The 23964-nt window shown below is 44.8% G+C and overlaps 1 protein-coding gene across 3 annotated transcripts in view; it reads left to right on the top strand.

The window, feature by feature from the left end:
* The first annotated feature begins 1039 nt into the window (after window positions 1-1039).
* The window catches only part of rhbdf1b (rhomboid 5 homolog 1b (Drosophila)), a 41176-nt gene continuing 18251 nt past the window's right edge, over window positions 1040-23964 (top strand). Inside the window, exons 1-4 of one of the 3 annotated variants that reach the window (XM_048234060.1) lie at window positions 1040-1524; window positions 21091-21244; window positions 21544-21683; window positions 22902-23009. In XM_048234060.1, the coding sequence (XP_048090017.1) occupies window positions 21119-21244; window positions 21544-21683; window positions 22902-23009 (374 nt within the window). In that variant the 5' untranslated portion in view covers window positions 1040-1524; window positions 21091-21118. The remainder of the gene's footprint in view (window positions 1525-21090; window positions 21245-21543; window positions 21684-22901; window positions 23010-23964) is intronic. The other 2 variants (XM_048234061.1, XM_048234062.1) reach the window with 2 other exon arrangements.

The raw sequence follows: 23964 nt of genomic DNA, 5'->3' as shown, positions 1-23964 counted from the left end.
ACCGTCGTCGTTCCTCGGCCCTTCCTGTTTGTGTCTTTGTGTGTCGCATTCACAGTGTCACCCCATTCAGGGTCCGTGCTGAGTGACTTCTTGGCGGACAAATGTCCCTTTCTTCCTGTAACCAGAGATTTATGCCATGGTCCCCCCTCACTCACTTCATTGTCCCCTGGCCACAAATGCCATTACAGTTGCCAAGGTTACCGTGCAACATGGACCCAGCTGATTTTTTTCCATGGGCCCTTCGATGGTTATTCATACACTCCTGAGGTGTATTAAGGCACCATTCTATGAGCTACCACGTAATGGACACCTGAGTCACAAATTGCCGCTGCTGGCTTTAACTTTAACACTTCCTGTATGACACGCTAAGACCTGCCATCTGTTTGGACCTCAGTGCGAACAGAACGTGTCCGTTGGTTACTTAATCCAGTCTGTGCACACGATATGCCCCATAAATAAACATGATGAGGGAAAAATGGAAGCCGCTGTGACTATGTATGTAACAGAGGCTGGCGCCCTCCATCACATTCAACTGCATCTGGTATGAGGAGATTATTTTATCTTGTGTGACTTGACACCGTGGACCAATATGATGGTGCACCATATATATAGTTTGTTTTTTGAATGTAAAATCATCAGGACATCTTTTCAGGTGTGCAGGAGCCTAAATGGTGCTTGATTGATCTGAGATGATCAGAGGCAGCTGGAGGCAGAGGGAACATTTGTAGATGGGATGAAGGCTTTCCATTGGCTACCTGAGGAAACCTAAAGTGGTAGCTGTAAAATCAAACGAGAGAATCTCTTTTGAGCATGAACTGATGTGGCTCAAACTCACCTTATGATAGGGTACCATGCATAGTGCCTTTTTAGACATAGAAGTGCCTCTCTACACATTACTACTCAGCCTTGAAGAGTTATTGACTGAATGACTTATTTCCGTGAATTTGATGCGTCCACATGAAACTCACAAACATCTTGCCATGACCAGTTGTTGAGTCAACTGTTTCCAGAGGTTAACATGCACAACAGCTCTCGAATTTGGAACGAGGATATGAATGAGAGCTTGCCAGCCGACGCCTATGAGAGCAGCCGATTGGCCCGTGGCGTCTGACTGCCACTTCGACGTTGCCTCCCACACGTTGCCATTCTCGCGCATAGGCGTATTTAGACGGTGAAACTGAACTACAGACCGACTGAAACTCGCCGCCCTGTTCGGGGCTACTATGTGGGAATACAGCCTACCGGTCGCGAAGAGAAAGGATATCCTATCTACTGAGCCTGCTATTTCAGCTCGCGATTGAGCGCACAGAAGAAACGAGGTTACAAGCGGCAGCGAACAGTTTTGGAAAGGCGGATATAGCAAGGATATTTTATGCATACCTTCCAGCCGTTATCTTTCAGCTCCGTGGTAGAGATATGAAATGACATAACTGACACTGTGTCATCTGAAGGAAAGACAGTCTATTCATATCTACCGGTTGATGCGCGGAGCCTGTGGCTGCAGTCCTGAAATTCCTTAGTAAGGTAAGGTTGCCCACAGACTACAGTTCACGTTCACAAATGTTACATTTTGATATCCGATTTCAGAAATATGCGAAATCTTTCCATGGAACTAACGGACCCGCTCTAAACACACAAACATTTAAGTCACTGTCATTTATCACATTTTTTTATTCCCATCACTATGGTAGCAGCAATGTTGGCGCGGCTCATCCTGATGCGACCACTAAATGAGATATGTCAGATATGTTTTCAGAAAATGTATGGATTTCATACTTAGAATGCCAGCCATAGGCTATCTCGTGATTACCACAGATGTAGGTATGTTGCCGTGGTAAAGGAACTCGCGCTGCATTCTCTTCATTATTGATAATAGGAGTGGGCAATCTTCATATTGTAAACGAAAGGGGCTTTCCCGTTAAAGAACAACCGCTTCTTTATGAAATTGTACGAGTAGCCTAGTCTAGTGGTGGTGACACAATCCCCCCTTCATACAGCGATATTACACATCGTGTTGTAAAATGTGGATAATGTGCTCATTCATTAATTAAATGGTACCATTTATAGCCCAATGCCATGCGCCCAAATGCATTCAAATAACTAAGTGTTGCATTAACCGGTCAGTAAAAACGGAGTGGTACATAATGGAGTTGGAGTGGCGTGTGGGTGACAGAAAATAATGTTGTGTATGTTTACAACAGGAATACGGTTTACGTTTTAATTTTAACCAGTAATGAATAAACAAAACATTGTTTATTAAAACAAAAATTGTTGAGGGGATATTGACAACACTATGGAGAAGAAGGTATAGGCCAAATAAATCACTGCACCGACTGTCTGCGCATCTCAGTTGAAATATAATTCCTGTTGTAGTTTGGTACCAAATTACCAAGTTAGTTTCCATAATGCTAAGTGTCAGTGGTGCGACCTCTGGTCATCTTGATGACCTCATTGTTTGGGTCTAGGTCAGTCAGTCTAGATACAGTGGCACTTAAGCTCCATGTTACTACACTATTATACTGTGTAGGCCTACTAGCCGATAACTGAACTGAATAGTCCAATAACTGAACTTTTTAAGATTCTTTACGCATGCCAGTGTGTCAATTACATGAAATTGTAAGCTCAAGGTAACTGGACCCCTTTTACTCTGTGATGTGGCCTTATTGGGCACATATATAATGTAATCACTCTAACTCTGTCTGGAAGGCTAATTCATTCTCAATCTCAAGTTCTCTTAATTGTCTTCTCAGCCACAAACACTTTGGGGCAAAATTACATGTCATGTGACAGGGTCACAGTATAAAGTACACATACAAAACAAAATGCACGAAGACATGCCATAAAAAAAAAAAAACAACACTAGCAACCTTAAAGTCATATTGTGAAAATCAGTGTATCTGGAGTAGCAGCAGCATCAGTGTAGCAGGAACGGACAGTGTTGTGGCGGTTGGTGAGTTGAGTTGAGTTGAGTAAAGCAGAGATCCAGATCCAGCAGAGAAGCAGAGTGAAAATAAGACTGTGTGATCTGTAGCTGTGGATTCAGAACGGCATCTGGTGGAGGTTGGTGGTGGGGAGATGGGAACGTGGGTCAGGCTTGAGTCACTCGAGTCACTCAATCTGTGTGGAGAGGAGTGAATCAGTTCCTGTGTGGACGACACTGACAGGAACTTAAGGATGGAATCCGATGGGAGCTCAGGGGTCTCTGATATGTCACATCCTGGTGGAGAGTCTTTAGGAAAAACATAGTGGATCAGGAACGCAGTGGATCATGTAACACAGTTTGTTTGTGTTTTAAACAAAGGGCACCTTATATTCTAATCTATACCATCAGCTATAAATCTCTTTCTCTCTGTCTCTCTGTCTCTCTCTCTCTCTTTCTCTTTCTCTCTGTCTCTCTCTCTCTCTCTCTCTCTCTCTCTCTCTCTCTCTCTCTCTCTCTCTCTCTCTGTGTGCTTGTCTGTGTTTTTTGGAATAAATGTTACTGTATGCATGTTAAAGAGGTTAGATCATTTGTCTGCATTTTGTCTGTTTTGTGTTGTGTTTTTTGTCTGTTTAGTCTAATCAGGTTTGCATATGTACAGAAGTGGTGTGTGCCCAGACCACTTTCGTATTTACAAGTCTGGTTCATATATTGTCCCACATGCTATTTTTCACATTAAAGGATGCCTGCTAAATTTGATAACACCTGGCCCTGCATATAAAAGATCATGCTCCTGGAAGAAGTGTGGGGTTATGCCTCATCCTTCTGGCGTCTGTCAGCCTTCTCTGAATGTTCCATGATGACATACACACTCACACTAGTGTGCACACACAATGACAAACACACGCCTCGCAAGCCTTGCACGGCACTTGGCACACCCTTGGCACGCAAACACACACTCACACACAAATACATGCACGTGCTCGCTCACACACTCACACTCACACGCACATACAGTACAAGCACATGTATGCACATCCTCACACATACACACACACTCACACTCACTCAGGGGTGTAAGCACAAGATCCTTAGCCCTATACATAGGCAGTCCTGATGGGCACCCATAATAAATTGGTGAATAACACACTGGTGAAAGTCAATAAAAATTCCTGATGAGAACAAGTGTGCGGACATTCCACCCTCTTTTCCTTTTGATAGCGTAGCACTTTTTGTCCAGCACCAGCCTTGGATGTGCACACCAACAAACTACTTTTCATTTGACGCGCCCATAATAAATATAATAAAATATATTCCAGACTTCAAGGGCCCTCCCTCCCCTTGGGACCCTAGCAATCAGTACTGGTTTTACCCCCAGTCTGACGCCCATGCACTCACTCACATTCACACGCACATACACATACATGCACAATTGCACATGCTCACACATACATACATACACACACCCACCCACACACACACACACACACACACACACACACACACACACACACACACTCATTAGGGCTGAAAGATTAATCTATTTTTAATCAAAATCGCAATTTTAACTCATGCAATTAGCTAATCACGAAGGCTGCAATTTATCACACAGCTTGCAACTCCAATGTCCCAGTGGTTAACCTTGACAGACAGTGATGCTCACCAATCTGGATTCTAGATTGCCATACTGCTCATGTACTAGGCATTGCTCACCAATCAGACGTGGCCCATCTTTTGTAATATTTGGAATATTCAACTAAAGCCTAACTTTCAAAAATGATGTAGCATTTTTCAAATCAAAACGCAATTGCAATATCTGCCAGAAAAATCACAATTTTCACCCAAATTGTTCAGCCCTAATACTCATATACATGTATGTGTGCACACACACGCAAACACACGCAAACACACACACACACACACTGACTCTTCAGGGTTACGTGTCAGCTGAGGCCAAGAACTGCCATGTTCCACAAAATATATTTCCCGTTGCTGTCATTCTGTCAGAGCTTTTGCTGAACTGACACCACATCTCTGAATTATTCATCAGAGCTGTGCGTCTCAGGGTTATGCCCTATGCTGTGTGCTGCTGCGTCATCTGCGTATGTGGCTCTGTGGGTTCATTCAAGCAGTCATTCACATCCTATCATGGTTCAAAACTGAGCCTGAGCTATTTGGGTTCCTCTAAATCAGGCTTAGGGTTGTGCACTGGAAACTAAAGAAACAGAAAAGTAGAAGACAGTATTGCATGTGTGTGTGTGTGTGTGGGGTGTAGTTTGGAGAGTCTGGGCAAAATTAAATGAAGGTGTTATTCGCGCATTGTGTTAAAAGCCGAACAAACTTATTGAGGCTTATCCTAGAGACAAGAGCGACAAATGTGTGGAGCTGCAACAATCCTGCATCAGAGGCGTCCTCTTTGGAATTCCGCTGGATTGAGTCTTGCGGTCCCACTGTGGTTCTTTATCACCTGCACTCTGTTTATCTGGGTTGTTTGGATTACGAGGGAGCCGAGTGGTGTGACTCACTGTCATCTAAAAGTGATAACGGTTGTGAGTTTGGGGATTTGCCCTTTATGCTTCCGTCTTCTGTTCTGTATTATCTGTTTCATTCTGTTTTCAGTACTCCATCTACACGTATGTCTGAAACCAATTAGCCACTTCTCACTACGCCATAAATCATCACCAGTTCGTCCTTTTTTTATTCTTTTAGAAAGGAAAAAACACAATTAAGTTCAACATAAAAAACACTGCTGCGTGAACATTTGGAATGTGTCAAGTCAGTGCCTTGGAATTCAAACTGGCGTAATTTCTGTGGAAAATTTGCGCCTGAGCATAAGTTGGGTGTAAAAGATGAGATGTTCAGTCTGTTGAGATTGAACAGTGATGCATTCCAGAAATTAATACAGAAATTAATGCTGAGTTAGATATTTCACACACACACATGCACAGACACATGCACATACACACCCTTTCTGCACTCTGTTTGTAAGTACCCCCCCTCTTTTGGACCTCTCCCCTGGTCCAGCATTTGACTGGTGGCTCAACAGGCTGTGACATGTTTTAGCTGCACTCTAAATCAGCTATGATATTAGCCAGGCGGGGGTTATTTCAAGGCTGGCAGTATGGTATCCCAACCCCTGGCAGAGCACTGGTAGGACAAACATGGACACACTTACACATTTACACACACACACACACACACTCACACACACACACACACACACACACACACACACACACACACACACACACACAGACTGTCACTCAGATTTACTCACATAAAAAACAGCACACACACACACACACACACACACACACACTCACACACACACACACACACAAATTAAGAGAAATGTGGAGAGAATGGCTTTTGATTTCATTGTTATATTGTTATTGTAATCTGTACTGTAATATTTTTTTCCCTGGCTTTGCCTTGAGAGACAGAACAAAAAGTGATCAGAATGGGAGCTGTTCCACAGTGAGCCACTGGGATTTCTCTAATCTCCATAGCATGGCTGCTGTGTGGTGGGGCGGAGCATCGCATGGAGTGGGTATGCTGGTTGGCAGCGGGTCAAGGGGTGGGGAGTGGAGAGAGCTGATGCAGCACCCCAACCCCACCTCTTACATGCAGGGTCATGTTAGTTGGGAAGTTCATATGCACTCTGGCCTATTATATCCTCAGTGTGTGCATGTGCATGTGTGTGAAATAGTAATAGGAATGGTATCATCCTACCAAAGGCTTTGTTTTGTTTTCTCTGCAAGGCCACATTTCGCTTGTCTGCACGTTCAGCATTTGGTGATGAGAAATCAAACCACTGCTGGATTATGAGGTAGCCTCTTGACATGAAGGAAAGGCCTCCTTGCTTTGAGGTGTCGATCCATGACTAATCTCAGGTTTTTCACCTGATCGCTCTCTCTATGCAGGAAGGCCCAAGATGAATGACCCTAGTGTAAACCAAGTCCGAATGGGCTGGGGGATTTTGGAGAGTAGAGGGGTTTGCCAGGTTTAACGGCCGTGTTAAATAGAGAGAGAGAGAGAGATGGAAGAGAGAGAGGGAGAGGGGGGGGACGATGGAAGAGAGAGAGGGGGGGATGGAAGAGAGAGGGGGGAGAGAAAGAGAGAGAGATGGAAGAGAGAGAAGGAGAGAGAGAGGGGAGGAGAAAGATGGAAGAGAAAGAGGAGAGAGAGAGAAAGATGGAAGAGAGAGAGAGAGAGACAGATGGAAGAGAGAGGGAGGGAGAGAGAAAGATGGAAGAGAGACAGGGGGGAGAGAAAGAGAGAGAGATGGAAGAGAGAGAGGGAGAGAGAAATGGAGCATAGGGGGCCATAAATTCGGGAGTCAGGAGTATATAGAGCATGCAAATCTCGTGACTCTATTTTGGGTAATGGTCCTCATCGTTTAATTTGCTTATTGAAAAGAGTTTAAGTAGGAGGTGGTCTTTGAGCTGCAGGAATTGTGTGAATGCTCTCTCTCTCTCTCTCTCTCTCTCTCTCTCTCTCTCTCTCTCTCTCTGTCTTTCTCTATCTCTTTTCCTGAGGAATCTTAGAAACTTTCAGCAAGAGACCAGTGCCAGATGTGCACTTCTTTGCTTCCTGTGTTTAGATATGATACTGGGGACTTCTGTCCTCCCCACCATTGACTCTGAGCATGTTGATGTCTGGGAGTCGTGAGTCTAATCATTACCTACTTTTTCTCTAGCATCGGTTTATTTGATTTTCCCATTCACCCCCCATTTGGTTTCGCCCGTGAGAAATTCCATGGCGGAAAAAAATACAAATTTTCACTCAGGCAGGAAAGCAGCCAGCTGTTGACGTTTGAGCCTCACCTGCTCCCAGTGAACTCTGACAGGAAACATGCGCACAGAGTCCCAGTCAGCTCCACGTCTGCCTCTGCCCCTGCTGTAGTATTCGGGCTATAATTAGCAAAGAGTTAGGAATCTCCTATCTTGCTTTTTTACCCTCTACTGAATGGGGCTGGATGGATGGAAAAAAATTACAGATGTATGCTTATATGTACTGTGTGCTGGGTGTGTGTGTGTGTGTGTGTGTGTGTGTGTGTATGTGTCTGTCTGTCTGTGTGTGTGTGTGTGTGTGTGTGTGTGTGTGTGTGTGTGTGTGTGTGTGTGTGTGTGTGTGTGTGTATTTGTGTGTGCGTGTGTGTGTGTGTGTGTGTGTGTGTTTGTGTGTGTGTGTGTGAATGTGTGTGTGTGTGTGTGTGTGTGTGTGTGTGTATTTTGTGTGTGTGTGTGTGTGTGTGTGTTTGTGTGTGTGTGTGTGAATGTGTGTGTGTGTGTGTGTGTGTGTGTGTGTGTGTGTGTGTGTGTGTGTGTGTGTGTGTGTGTGTGTGTGTGTTTGTTTGTCAGTGTTTTGAGTTGTCTGTTTTGAGTTACCTGCACAGTATGAACAGCATTAGCCTATAGTGCAATGGACTTCCGTAAATCAGTCCCCTCGAGCAGTGCATGCACCGGCACAGGCACAGGCTTGCGGTCTGTCAGTCTGCCTGATTGGCCCCCGTGGGATTCTAATGAAGCTACCGCCTAATAGCTCTTACACTGATGATGCTGGCAAGTGGGGCATGACTCAGCAATATTTAATCAGAGCCTCCTGCCAGTATGTCAGCCAGCGTCCACCACCCATGGCTCGCTGACTGTGTGATGTTAAACTTCAGGCAGAGAAGTTAGAGAGGGAGAGAGAGAGAGGGAGAGAGAGAGGGGGAGAGAGCTGCCTCATCATGCTGATGGTATGGGTGTACTCTCTCAGCTATCTTTAGAGAGACATCTGAAAGTACACTTAACACACACACACAAACACATAGTCTCTCTCTCTCCCACAGACACACACACAAACTCTCTCTCACACACACACACACACACACACACACATACACACAGTATCTCTGTCTCACACACACCAAAGTAGGAAAACGGAGACGCATCTCTGCCGCCACACTCCGAGCTGCACTTCCTGTGACCCTGCGGGCCTGTCTGCACGTTCCTCTGATGTTGTTGACAAAGCCCAGTGCTCACAGCACCTCTTCCTGTGGGCCCAGCGGGCCTGAGACGGGCCTGGTACTGTGCCTTCATACTGAATGAATGTCAGGCTAGCTACACCCTCATGGTGGATATTATGGGGGAAGTTTATTGAGATAATACAGTCCAGATACATTTGCCTATCGTATAGCTATTTAATATAATCAATGGTGCTTTGTTACATTTAAAACATACTGTGCATATAGTTGTTATTGCATAAGTTATGTAAATATGAAAGGAGCTTTGATGAGGTTGGAGCATGAGTGTATTTATTCAGTAGTTAAATAAAAGCCTTATTTGAGCAGGACATTCTTGGTGTTGTTGAATAGGAAATGTAATACTCAGCCTTCCTCTCGGTTGAAACACTCCGACTTGTTATTAATGTCATGTGCGATTAGGGGAGGTAGAAGTGAGAGAGCACATTAGTTTCCTGGTGGAAACCACGTAAAGAAGATGCAGAGTGTCCGTTCCCCAGAAGCCCTGGAGCTGACCCTTTAAACTGCCCTGCTGGACTCCGCTCCATCTCATTTCCAGTGCTGGTCAGCTCTTTTGTCTGTCAGCGGACAAAAATCAGGCTCTGAAAGCCCCTGGGTTGCACACGCTGGGAAGACCATGCCCCCTTCTGTACCCTAGACACTCATAATTATGAGATTTGAAACCCGTCTACCACTACTCCCAACACTCCGCACAAAATATTCTTTTCAGCATGCATTTTTTTTTCTTCTTCTTGTCAGCGACGCATCTGTGGGCAATTGGCTTTTTTATTTTCATACAGTGCCTGCCAACAGAGGAAGCCCTTATGCTAAACTCGCAGCTTGAGAGGAGCTCACAAGAAGGCGCGCATTGTCCAAAACGGGGCTTTCACAGACCACGGCAACGAACCACCCAGCAAAGACAAAAGATCCCGATGGCGCATGGGGCAATTTTCTCCCCCATGACAGGATCACCAGCCTTCTACCATCAAGTAAATTAACCAAGACTGGCGGAGTGCCACTATTACGAACCGATCAGGGGCTTTGCAGATCAACCTCACGGCCTGTGGGAAGCTGATTTAGGGGGGCGCCAGTTCAATGGAAAGATTTCTTTTTTTCAGTGAAGGGATAAATAAATAAATAAACGGTGGGTGAAATTGATCTGCCCCAGTCTCCTGTTAATTGGATGTGATGGGCTTACCAGGGAAGATTAACTGTGTAGCAGTGTGTGCTGATGAAATCTGTTGGCATAGCTTTGACTACGCATCAACCCTTGCTGTCTGGGAGTCTGGTGCGACGAAGCAAGGATAACCGGTCACCGAGGTGTCAGTGACCAATTGTAAATGTTTCAAATAATCTGTGACCTCCCCCAAGCAATGTCCTGAACAAGGATGCTAGTTCCACCATACTGTACCTTGTGTTTGGTCTGTATAGAATGATCCAGTGTTCAAAAAAAATTCCTCTTCTGATTTATTTGCAGACAGCTTAATGTTATTGATGTTACGAAATTCTCATTGAGATTTGACCAGCAATGTTGGGTCCAACTGTTGAATCCATTGTAAGACTTGTTGCCTGTGTGCCCATGTTGACAATTAGAAACTTGGATCCATGAGGCTTACTGGGAGATCAGCTGTGGGTTTACGTCTGCCCCGAGCCCAGCCAATGCCATAAGGCCATGCCAGCTTCCTGGCAATTGACTTTATTCTCACGGACTCTAATTGGCCTGATCTTATCAAGGATTCTTAATAAAGAGGATTCTGTCGGTGCTGTGGGATTGTCTGTGCCAAGGCAGATAAAGGACATTTGGGTGGTTCACGTCGTCTGCATTTGCGCTGATGTCGTCTGATGGCCGTATTGACTTAGGCAGTGTGTGCAGCACCCGCCCAGTCTGATGGCATGTGTGTGTGTGTGCGTAAAGCGTAAGTGTCCGTGTGCGTGCGCACGTATTTGTGTGTGTGCGTGTATTAAATGGTGCCAGTTGCTGAGATCTCTCCCCTGTCTCCATAGGCAACCCATTGTGACAGATCATAATATCCAGCGTTCTTTCTCTTGGCCTACTGTCACCAGCCCCAGATTGCTTTGGAAACAATCCTTCAGGCAGACAGTTTCCAGAATGCTCTGTCTGCTCACAGCCCGCGTGCTCTTTGAAGTGAGCAGCCGCGAAGAATGAGAAACGTCTTTCTGAATTTTTTGTTTTTTTATGGGGGAGCGAGAAGGAATATGAAATACGCTCGGCAGAAATTTATGACCTGGAATAGTTCGTCTGATTGTGCCACAGCAGTGGATGGATGTCCAGCTCCACGCTCCTGGCTGGTGATTCTCACAAAGATGACCACATTGAAGCCCAGATGGCCCAAAAGGTCTCTACAGCACTTTCTCTTACAGCCCACGAGGGAGTGACTGCGCTCACCGTGACACTCTCAATTAGCTTGCTAGCGCTGCTCGCTGGAGCGGAGTGGTTTTGTGGGGAACACGGAGCCCAGATCAGATAGCCCACACATTGAGCCTGTGTGGTGGTGTCCTGCTGGGAGAAGCTCCAGGCCCCGGTTGGCTCTGGAAAGTATGCAAATGGAGATCACATGTTGTCGCCCCCACGCCGCGGCCCACTTCAAAAAACACTGAAAGCGTCTGACTTCCGCTAGACAATGAGACGCTTGTTGGCCGATCCGATCGAAGCGGAGCTCGGAGCCACGTAAACCTCCCGTCCACTCGCAATATTTTCAGACTTCTCTTTCTCTTCCTCTTGCACTGTGTCCTGTCTTTCATCCCTCCATCTTTCTCAGCAGGCGCTCTGGGGTTCAGACGAGTGCCTGCACCTTGTGAGAATCATTTTTAGAAGAGCTACGCTAATCAACCGCAGCTGCTAGCTTTCAATGCAGACAATGATAATTCCTCCAGTCCAACTGAAGCCTGTAGGTTCACATAAATGGTAATGGGCTTGCTTTGCATAAATGTGCTTTGTATATGTACTGATACCCAGTTAAATATACTGTAGCATCATGTCCTTTTTACCATTGCTATGTATTCAATACAGTAAGCATTTAGCCTACTTCTCTTGGAGTTGCTCTCCACAGAAGCTAGATGGCTAAATCCTGTGCATAATGTGGTTTACTACACTAGGCTCTCATTTAGTGTGTAACTTAATCAAAAACCAGAGTATAAAATCACTGGTGCTTTTAGAGCAGAGCAAATCTCTTTGGCAGAGGCTATAAAAAATCCCTTTGAGTGGATTCTCCAAAATTGAGTCCTTTAACATAATGTGATTAATATGATTGACATAGAGATGAAGACGATTTTACCTTGAAATATATCATAAACATATGTCACTGTGTTTTTGTCTCCGTGATCAGAACCACTCAAGGATCGCAAATCACTTCCATGTGTTCAGCGGGAGATAACTCAGTACAGAGTCGAGTCGCATTGAGATTAACAGAATGGTTTTGATAAAAAGGACTGTTCACCTGTTTCATCTCGGCAGGTCAGCCTCTTGACATTAATAGATTGGTGTCAATAATTCCATCAAGGGCTTTCAAAAAACCTCTTAACTATATAACCTGGGTGCAAGTCAGGAAAGAATATTCGCAAGCCTGAACTGCTTAGCTATGTTGGCACTTATACTCTCTCCGTTGCAGCAAGTGTACGAGGGCTTTGATGTTGCTTGTTGCTGATATTGATGTGCATTGCATATGACAACAGTCCTTTGAGGATTTTTTTTTGTTTCTTGTCGGCTGTTTGCCGCCTGCCTGCAGGGACCCAGAAAGAAACCTTTTGTTTTTGCATAAAAACAAACGCGGCCTAAGTGTGATTACAGACTTCTCCATTCATCCTCGACGGGGTCGATTAAGCACCACTGAATGAGAGGAGGTTTGCTCTATTTACCGATATCATTTGCGTGACGGCTCGGCAGGCTGTCTCGCGGTGCCGTCCGGCGGATTAATTTCATAGATCAGTCGTCTAATGAACTCAAGTAAACTCTCATTATCAGCCCGCCACGCTCTTGATGAAGGATGATGGATGGATAGCGGGCGGGCATGGAGTTCCTGCCAAAGACTGGCGCCGTCTCTGGAGGCCTAGCTGCTGGCACATGGGAGTTTTGAGGATATGAAAAACAACACCTATGCCAAAATGGCGGGCGCATGTGTTTCCCTCATCTGGAGAACAGTTGCAAAATGATAGAGGGGATGATTATGTCTGTGATGGCAGAGGTGTGACCCCGGCTGGCACCGCCACACTGGCCCGTGGTATGGCGCTGAGTCAGTGTTAGTGTTGGTTAGTGTCCGTCTGTTAGCGTAGCGCTCGCGCTAACTCAACACCGGGCTTTTGAGGAGACGAATGGTCTGAAATGATGCGGAGCAGCGCTGGCTGCCTGGTGGTATGAGAGGCATTTCCCCAGCATCCGTGCGGAACGTCGTGCCCAGACTGTGTGCCCAGACTAGCAAGCAGCCAGCCATGCAAGAAAATCTGATTCGATTTTATATATACACTGTGTCCCTCTGCATTTGGTAATGACTGCAGTGACAGGCTCTCAGACACACACATAGAAGCACACACTGACATCCATATTTCAGCATACCGCTATCGTCAATGCAAATAACTGTAGCCTTTCTTTGTTTTTATTGATGTCATGGGCCTTCATCTCCACAGATGGCTGACTTGCCGTGTCATTGTCTGTCCTCACCGCAGCCTTATGTAACGTTGCTACCTTCTCCAAAGCAAACAGCGTCTCACCGTCTCAGACTCCTGGTGGCATTCCAGCTCGGTGTGAAAGCTTCTCCTCCTGGGTGGTTTGCTTAAAAAAAAAAGAGAGACACAAAACCCCTCTCCTGAAACAACAGCCACAACAACACTGAAGAGATAAATGCTTCTCTTGGTTTTTTGAACGTTTCTTGGAGGGATTTGACAGACTCCTAATTGCTCTTGGTTGGAGTTCACTAATGAGACTCCACACTGCAATTAAAACAGCAGCAAGCAGATGGGAATCAGATGGGAGGCCCTTAAGCAGCAGTCTTTAGAAGTAGAAGATGAAGAACAAGAGGAAGAGGAAGCAGAAGAAGGAGAAGAAGCAGAAGGAAAAAAAAGGAAGAAGTCAGTAATGTTGGCCATTTGGATGGGAACCCCTGTTGACCTCACGCTGATCGGACTCAATTTGCCTGCAGTCACAGCGCATCAGACCAGACTGTCCACCTGTTCATCTCTGAGGAACAACAGGCCTTTTTGGTGGACTCCACCTCACACACCGGGATCCCAGCCGGCGCTCCACAGAGCTCTGCTCTTTGTTTAATGACTGTGCGGAGGCGGTTATCAAGCACCCCGGGAGACCATCATGTGTTTATCACCAACTCAGCAGAGAAGTCCGAAAGAAAGGTTTTTATTCAAGAGGGGATTGACTCATAAAGTGATGCAGTTTTTCCTCAAAAGTGTGTGAGAAGAATGTTAGTCACTGTTCAAAATGCTGAAGACACGGCAGATTCACTGGTTGAATCACTGGACCTCTTGTACACTTTGTGGTACCTTCCTCTCCCGAAAGACAGTCAGGATGGTTTACAGGTCGATTCTCTGTTCTAATACCCAGTATATCTAATTGAGGAACAAAGCTGGTCTGTTAGGTTATGATGCTTTGTGAGTGGTTGTCCTGTACCAGTCGAATGTGGTTTCTTCCTTCCTCAGTAGGTTAAATATTTATTTGTCTGCCCTAGTGGCATGACTGCATTGTGTGTGTGTGTGTGTGTGTGAGTGTATGTGTGTCTGCGTGTGTGTGTGTGTGCGTGTGTGTGTGTGTGTGTGTGCATTTGTGTGCACATGCCGTAGTCTCAAAGTACAGGGATGCGGCCACACGGCTTGCAGGAAGGAAGTGACTGTCAAATGAGGTCATCCATCACAGAGCAGTGTGCGGCCCAGGCCCAATACAGAGACAGACACACACACACACACAAACACATACATACACACCCTGTCCCTGAGCCCCTGCCCTGTCCACGTGAGACTCGGCATCTAACAGTAACATCTGGCCTGAGTCAAAATGCCGACCTTGTTCTCTGTCCAGTGCAATACACACATTCACACACACACACACACACAAAACACACACACGCACACACACACACACACACACACACACACACACACACTTATTCTCACACGCACCCTGTCTGTGTCTGTCATGCACATCGGCAGCTTGCATCTCTCCCATGCACGCATATGTGTACCTTTCAGACAAACTACCTTTTCCCCTCTCCCTCTCTGTGTAGCAGTCTTAAAGAGTCTTAAGCTCTGTTTCCTTAAACAACACTGATCTTATAATCCAGAAGGGGTTATCTGGGGTTAGTGAGCTTCAGTATTCATTGTTCTCTTAGTACTCAGCTTCTTGCATAAACAGTAAAGATGAGCAAGGAAACAGAATTTTTGATATGGTCTTCTGGTGTTTGGGGTAATCCATACTTACTCCCACTTCACCCTTACTGATTACACAGTGACTGCGTGGGCCGTTTGTAGGCAGTTTGTGAACATCTATGCAGCCTTATTTCTTGCTGTTTTCTATAATGGCACTCTGTTTTCAATAGAGCGATTGTTTCACAAGTTATTTAGTGTGGGGGAGTGTTGTAGGAAGTATTGGTTAACACAATAAAAAATGGTGGTCCACTGTTATGCTGATAGCAGGAGAGAGTGAGAGCAGCAGAGTAAGAAGAAGAGAATGTCTGCTAAAATGCTTGGAATGTGCAGGCAAATTAAAGTGGTGAGCTTGACTGACCATACATACGTCATACTTCACACAGTCTGGAGGCAATATGGTATGAGGAAACAATGGGCAAAAACTCCTGGATGCTCGATTGTTGGACAGTGTTTAAGTTCAACAGAGGACCTTTGTGCTGGTTTTTAGACACAATTCAACATTCCAGAACTGATAATGATACTTAAAGGTTCCAATCTTTCTGATCATATGTCTGTTGATCAATACTTGGAAATAAATATTCTCTTTTTGAATATTTAGTCAAGGTTTAGAGCATAGACTACTCCTGCAATAAAGATTAAAGATACATTTATGTTTTCTCTAAAGTTTCTTTTTTTTTTTACATTTTTGAATCAAAATGAGGAATCGATAGGAACCGGAATCAATAAGCAGAATGAAAATTGACTGAATTTGAACGATACCCAATCCTATATACAGCCTACCATGCCTCGAACATGTTAGGAGGTCAGTGTATGTGTGAAAGCAGTGTACGAGTGTAATTTTAAGCAAAGGTATAAGGTAGCAAGAACTGGAGTCTGCCGTCTTCAGCTTGATGTTAAAAACTGACCTTAGGAAGAAGGTGGACTCTGCATGCCTTTGCAGAAGGGGATAGGTTCCCTGAAGAGTTTACACTAAGAATGTCTGTCCAGTTCATTTTCCAACAATAGTCACAAACTTGGTAAAAAATAGTTGAGACCTTTTGTAACCCAACTCTTTGCAGTGCCGTTGAATGTCCCACCTCTACCCACGAACCAATTTGTTTGTGTATTCTCCACATTTCACCACAGAGATTGTGTTCAGCACAGCACCAGACCCTGTCCAAGCCTCAGCAGTTTTGAGCAGTTTGGAGCTTATTGAGCCATACAGGTCTTGCTAGAAGAGTAGATTCTGAGCTCTGACACTATGCTGGTCGGAAACAAAATATTTGATCTCCACAGTGTCTCCCAGGAGACTATATGCTGTGGTAGACCACTGATGAGGAAGAGTGTGCAGAAAGTGCTAAGACCTGCCATTATCGCTTTGAGAGAGAGAGAGAGAGATCCTTGCCTGTCACCAACTGAGGGACACTGAGTGACTTACATTGAACCCTACATTTGTACATATCCTCACACAGAAGCACACACACACACACACACACACACACACACACACACACACACACACACACACACACACACACACACTGATATATCTCTAGCCAGACACACACACACCCTCACTATCCTCTGTTTAAAAATGACATTACGATAATTCATACTATAGGCTGCCTATATAAATGTCTGTTTAGGCACATATTTCATTGATACATTCCATGTCTGTTGTTATGTCCATGTCTTATACCTGTATGTTCAATGTATGTAATAATTGCTTTGGCAATACAAATGTCTAACTATTTGTCATGCCAATAAAGCACTTTTGAATTGAATTGAATTGAGAGAGAGAGAGAGAGAGAGAGAGAGAGAAAGGAACATAGTTTCATCAGCCCAATGTGTTTAAGGACACTATGACCTGCGTGGCACCCATCTGACGGCAGGAAATATGTCATGTATTTCACAGCATGGAGGATTAGCGCTGGTCTGCCCTCCAAACCCCTAAATCTGGTTGTCAAAACAAAAACTGACAGCGGAGAAATCAGAGAGATGCGCATGGAATTCATTTGCTTGGATATCGGTGTGGCGTCGTGTCAAATTCCATTTGAGCATGAAGGAGAACAATGGCCTTCCCCCTTTTGTGTTTGCTGGAAAAGCGGATTCCCGGTCCCTGGCGCTTGGGCCCCGAACGTCGTCCAGGAGGCTAAAATCACAGGCTTGAGAGCGCATGTCGCTGGGAGATGTGGTGGGGAGAGTGCATTGGGATGCTATTTAGAGGATTGTGTTTACGTTCTCCAAACAAAACAAAAAAAGGACACTGGGTTTCTGTTTCACCACAAAAGCGGGTCTTTACATAAAAGCAAGTTCCGTGTAGAGTTTTGTCTATTTTTTCCCCCTTCTTTTGACTATATTGTATTATGCTCGGGAGGGAAGGCAAACTGTGGCGCAGCCTGTGTTGAATGGAGCGTGGCTTGTTGAGCTTGGCGGGGCCGCGTGAACCATCGTCTCTTGAATCGAGGGACCTCGCTAATGACCCTGCTTTTGCCGCTGGCGGTAAAGAGCCACTACAATTTTGTGTTCCACCACTGAGAACATCGGGTTTCAAAAATGAAACGGACCTCAAAAAAAAAAAAAGAAAAAGAAGAAAAAAAAAAAAACGACATGCCCACAGGCTTTGATTCTGGGCTGTGGCTGTCTGAAGGAATTCCTTACCAGAAGCCATCCCCCTATATAGAGAGCCTGTGTCCCGTAAATGGGCCACTTTCCTTCCGGTGTGTCCCAGGATGGAGCACTTCCCCTGGGCAAACAGCAGCTGCTGCCAGCACCCTCCTACAATGGTGGAGAGAAAAACAAAAAAGATGATTAAAAACAACCCCTGCACACTCTCAGAACATCCTGAAGTTTTCAGGTCTGGGTACACACGCACGCACACACACACACACACACACACACACACACACACACACACACACAGCCAATCACTTTCACTCTCCAAGCTTGATAAGAGTAAGGCTTTTTATCTCTCTGCGTGCCACATTCACTCTGCTCGTGACATTTGCTTCCACACATCACAGAAAGTGTTTGAACACCTCAGACAAGGGATTCTAATATTCACAAGGCCTCGCAATCTGCCATACAGGCATATGGGACCATCCACCAAACACAAAGGATATGTCACCTCCTTGTTACCAAAATAAGTACTAAAGAATTGAGTCTTTCTCCCATAAGCTGTTGCCAAACCAGGCCATTATTTCAGCCTGGGAGTGTTAGTAGTGTCTAGAATGGGTTCTCTTCACTGAACACTGAACATGAATGTTATCACATGCATCCATCTTTCCTGTTTTGAAATTCCAGTGTAATCCCCAATTGTGGACATTCGCTCAAACATCATTAGTATATTCATCAAGTCAGACACTGACATTAACTGCTGGCTGTGGTGCTCGCTACTGTCTGTTTAATAATGCATCGGCTATTAGCTTAATTAGCTGTCTTTGTGTAAGTACAGCTGGCGCTTCAGTGATTTATGTGTCTGCAGGGCTTTAAAGGAGTCCACTTGATTGATGTGGGAAAGACTTCACACTCATTCCTCACTGATAGATAGCAATTGTCCTTAGTGTATAATTTTAATTAATATTCCTGGCTCTTACTTCTAACACACACGGTTGTGTTTGACCCCCTTGGGGAAAAAAGGTCCTGCATAAACATTACTGTTAAGGCAACATACAGACACACTGACATACAGACTTAAAACTACCTATAAACAACTTTTTTTCAGCCCCGTTCTTTTTCTGGGCATGGTTATGAATCCCACAAAACAGTGCGAGTCTGTAAGGCCGTTACGTCTTAAATCAATGAGTCACTCCTCCCTCTTGGCGCTGCCTGCTTTGATGCCTGGCCTTCTGGAGTGGTCGGTGGCCCTTGGGGTCCTCCGCTGTTAGAAATGATTTCACTCTGGCCACCGAGGGGCCACTCGGCTCCAAACACGAGCCATATGGTTTTGTAGTAAAGCCCGGCACAGGATGGCCTTCAACGTGAGCAGAGTGGAATGACAAAGGAGTGTGGGGGCTTCCCCATCAGCCCTGTCACCTGTCTTCCTTCTCTCTCCGAGTGTGCATCCCATGCACTGATCTAGAATCAGCCACGTAGAAATGTTGTAGTAACTCTGACCGGACTGATTTGGCATACGTGCTTATATCTTGATAATGAGGAAACAAGAAAACTTGATGAGAAAACTGATGAGCACCCTGTAGTTTAGTTTACTGCAACAAGCATGTTTGACCCAGGGAAGCGTTCCTCTTTCTTTTTCTTTAACTTATCTGGATGTTTGTAGACTTTTGATGTATTAATTGATGATGCATGAACCTGTGTGTACAGTAGATAACACAATCCAGTTACTGTACTATAACTTTAAAAGGAGCCTCTTCTGCACTAAGAGATTTTGATGCAGTGCATAGCTCTAAATCCATCTCTACTGTATAGTAAGCTCTCAACGTGAGTTGATTTACATACTCTTAAGTCCGTACATATAACGTCCAGTGAGATGGTGAGTGTATAAGGGGCTTGACATGAGATTTTAGAGCGCTTCATCATTCCTGTTACTATTACATGAATGGCAGTCTGGCCTGGAGATGAGATTTAGCTACAAAGTTTTCAGCTTGACTTCATTGGACATACAGAGAGTCCATGCATACGTGAGATGGTGAGCATGTAAGGGGCTTGAAGAAGGACGTTATTTGGAGGAAGAGTGTCCCCTGGTGGAGCAAAACAGGCATGCACTTCAAGAACTAGCCTTAAGTCTCCAAGTCACACCTTCCCTGTAGTGACAGTTACATACAGTACCTCAGACATTACCAGCGATGGATTGGAGACATAATGATCTAGTTTTCAGTATCAAGTTTAAACAGGTCAGATGACATGCCACAACAGTCACATCAGCAAGGCATTGTATATAAGTATTAAGCCAGGATTATGGGGCAATAGGATCAAGTCAGAAGAACTGCGTACTTGGACGGTCAAGGAGCAGACTTTTCTTGTTTCCTGTGTACTCACTGATGTATAAAGCATCTGGGGGCATGTAGGTGGATTAGATGTTGCCATATCACAAAGCTCTTTAACAAAAGGGGCCGATTGTTCACACAGCAGTGCTGCATCCTGACATGGTGTGCGGTGTGTGTGGTGTTCGCCTCTCAGTATGGTGTGGCTGCTTACAGATGGATGTTGAGATTATCTCAGAGGACTGGTATTGTTATTATGCATACAGCTTTGTGTGTGTGTTTGTGTGTGTGTGTGTGTGTGTGTTTGTGTGTGTGTTTATCACACGCATGTGTGTTGAGACTTTGGCTTTGGAATAGTGAACTCATCTGGCAGCAATGTGGTATGAGGCTGATGCGTTGCCTGTGTGTGCAAGACCCCTGATAGAGCAGAGGGATTAAGTTAGAGAGAAGAGATTGTGCCATGTTGTGTACAGTTGTTTACAGTTGACAGTGCCATGTTGTTTTGAGCTTATAGCATGTTTACGTGTGTGAATTTCATGCATGTTTGTATACATTGAATGACCCACATCTTATCCATCTATCTCTGACCCCCCTCTCTCTACCCCTCTCCCCTTTTTCCTCTCTCTCTCTGTCTCCCCCTATCAATCTATCTCTCTATTTACATCTCTATTTCTGTCTGTTTCTCCCTATTTCTATTTCCATTCCTCTCCCCCTTTTTTCTCTCTCCCTCTCTCTCTCTGTCTCTCTCTCTTTCTCTCTCCCCCTCCTCTCTTTCTCTCTCTCTCTCTTCCTCTCTCTCTCTCTCTCTCTCCCCCCTCTCTCTCTCTCTCTCTCTCTCTCTCTCTCTCTCTGTGCAGCTGGCAGGTGAGGGCCAGCTGAGTGGTCATGGCTGAGGCAGGCCAGCCAGAGAGCAGCGGCAGCAGCAGCCTGCAGAGGAAGAAGCCGCCCTGGCTCAAGCTGGACATCCCCAACACGCAGCTCTCCCTGGACGAGGCCCCAGCCTTCGTGCAGGTACTGACCACTGTGCATGTACACCCGTGGCCTTCACCTCAGTCCTAATGTCTGTGAAGCGGTCACTATGGTCTTTTGAAGAGGGCTTGCAAACTAACTGTATTAAAGATTAGGGAATTCATAAGAAATGTGGATGTGAATTTGAATATGAATTCGGTAAATGTTGTTGTGTGTTAAAGCCATCTTGTATTATCAGACTGAAAATATGTTGTATCTTTCCACTTTCTGTGTTATTCCTGATTAATGACTTTCTGCTGTAATCTGTGTGTGTGTGTGTGTGTGTGTGTGTGTGTCTGTAGCCGGTGAAACGAGGGGCTTTCTTGCGAAGTGCTAGCATGCCAGCGGAGCACACTCACCATGGTTACCCAAGTTACGAACCCACTGACCCCAGAAGACCTCCGCTGCAACGCCAGCCCTCAATTACACAGACCATCAAGAGGTAGGAGTACACACACACACACACACACACACACACACACTTTCTCTCTCTCTCTTTCTCTCTCTCTCTCACACACACACACACACAGTGTTTTTTTGTTAAATATATTGCATGTCTTTCTGTATGCATTTCCAGTGAATAGTGACCCATTCGTTTTGCAGGATATCTCATTTGTTGCTGGACTGATTAGTAGATCTTGTATGGGTGACTGCTGATATGAGCCCCCATAGATTGTTTCAGTTTTGGCTGTGTTGTCTTTGTAAGGTAGTCAGCTATCCTTCAGCTTTTCTTTCAGTAAGAGGATTTGAGCATTTTATTCATTTCCTCCTGCTGCCTGAAACTGGAATCTATCATTCATGCAGTGACATAATGCTCCCGGTAATTTAGCTCCAATCCCCTCAAGCAAAAGCCTCTGCTTCAGACTGACACCTAAGCCAAGAGTTTATGCCTAATGTGCTGAGTTCTCTTGCACTTTGCTTTTGGGGTTTGAGGCTTTTCATTTTTACATGAATAATAGTATGAGCATGAATAATACCCTAGTTTACACTCAGTTTGGCATTCAGAGGAAATGCTTGTTGAGATCTTAGAGAGCGACCTTAAAGTCTGTTTTGGTGTTTGGTGCTGTTTTGACATGCTTCTGGCTACTGTTGCATGTAAGTGTAGACATTTAGCTTTGTGTTGCTACTTCAAAGCATGTAGTGTTTTTTCATGCGTAGAGTGTCATTGCTTGACTGCTCATATGAAAGCCAATGAATTCCATTTGCATCCATGTGTTACGTTTTGGGAGAACGGATGGACTGATGTCTGCTGTAGTGGCCACCTGTCCTCATTGACTTACCTGCATGCGCCAATATGCTACCACCTGTGTCTGTTCTAATCTGTCCTCAGCTGTCCTCACCTGTCTCTTTCTGAACTGTTTTCTTTTAGTGCTTAACTCTTTTGCTTCCTTCGGATTTTAACTTTTTAAACTTTCATTGCAGTAACTTTTGAACTTTTATCTTGTTATTGTAATAACTTCTCTGTCACTAATACTCTTTTCTAGCTGAGCTGACTGTACTTTGTCTTTTCTATCCTCTTACCCCCACCTCCCACTCCACTTTTCCTCCTTTTCTGCTGTTTATTTTTTTTTCTGCTCTGTTCTGTCTCTTCCTGCTGCTTACACTCTCTCTCTGATGCCACCACCCTTGCCCGACCCCACTCACCGCCACTCGTGCCCAGTGAGAAAAGGGTTCGCTTTGAGCGGGTCAACACCGTGCCCGTGAAAGGCCAGCGGGCAATCCGCTACCCATCACGGAGACGCCAATCCCTGCCCAAAACCGTCCTCAGGTACTGTAGACGCAACAGAGCACCCTGACTCTCCATCACTGCAGTACAAAGCACCTCTGCCTAACAGTGCTGTAACAAATCATACACCTAAAGACATTAGGCTACTTCATAACAGATGATGACTGGTTATGTTAAGGTCAGAATGAGGTTGAGATGATGCTGTCAACAGCATTGCACCGAAGTGCTTTGCATAAAAAATAAGAAAATATGAATAAGCTAAATAAAGAAAATAACAGATGTAAAATCTCAAAGATAACAACAGATGGCCCTTAATTAATATTAATAAACATAAAGAGTCATCTGAGGTGAATGGGGTTTGTACCCAAAGAACAGCTACATTTCAGTTATGTGCTCTCTGTATCTTTTTATAATACATATCCTGTTTTTGCACAACACTAAAAGAAAATACATGTTGTTAAATTGCTCTTTTATTGTTAGAACACCAGATTAAACTAAACAAGACAGGAGACAGGTTTAAGATTTTTTTTTTAATTTTGAGTTCCCATGTTGCTATGTACAATATTTATGTGGGGATTATTACAAATTACACAAAAGTCACTCTAATCCCACAGAAGTCTGTTGCATGCAAGACTCTGAAGATATGGTCTGGCAAAGTCAAACTGGGTCAAAGTGATCTGGGCAATCTGCCATTCCTGCAGCCTATTATAAAGGTGTTTAATAACCACCCATACACACTGTGGTCGACATCAGTTGACTTCAATAACAGGAGAGGAGGAATTGAAAGACATGGCCACCCATTTACTAAAAGACCTTATGTGGTGGCACTCAATAGGAACACACCCAGTCGTTTTTTGTTCTTGTGACTCTTCAAGAATGTTGGAGCACACATACACACACGCACTGAGGTTTTATTTGTAGATGTCGCTGGTATTTTGTCTTGCCACAACATGCATTTTGCAGTACAGTATTTCTAACATGAAATAAATCATAAAGC

Source organism: Alosa alosa, chromosome 22 (genome assembly GCF_017589495.1).
Source record: "Alosa alosa isolate M-15738 ecotype Scorff River chromosome 22, AALO_Geno_1.1, whole genome shotgun sequence".
NCBI lineage: Eukaryota > Metazoa > Chordata > Actinopteri > Clupeiformes > Clupeidae > Alosa > Alosa alosa.
Note: the sequence above shows the minus strand (reverse complement) of the source record. Positions and strands in the feature narration are given on the sequence as shown.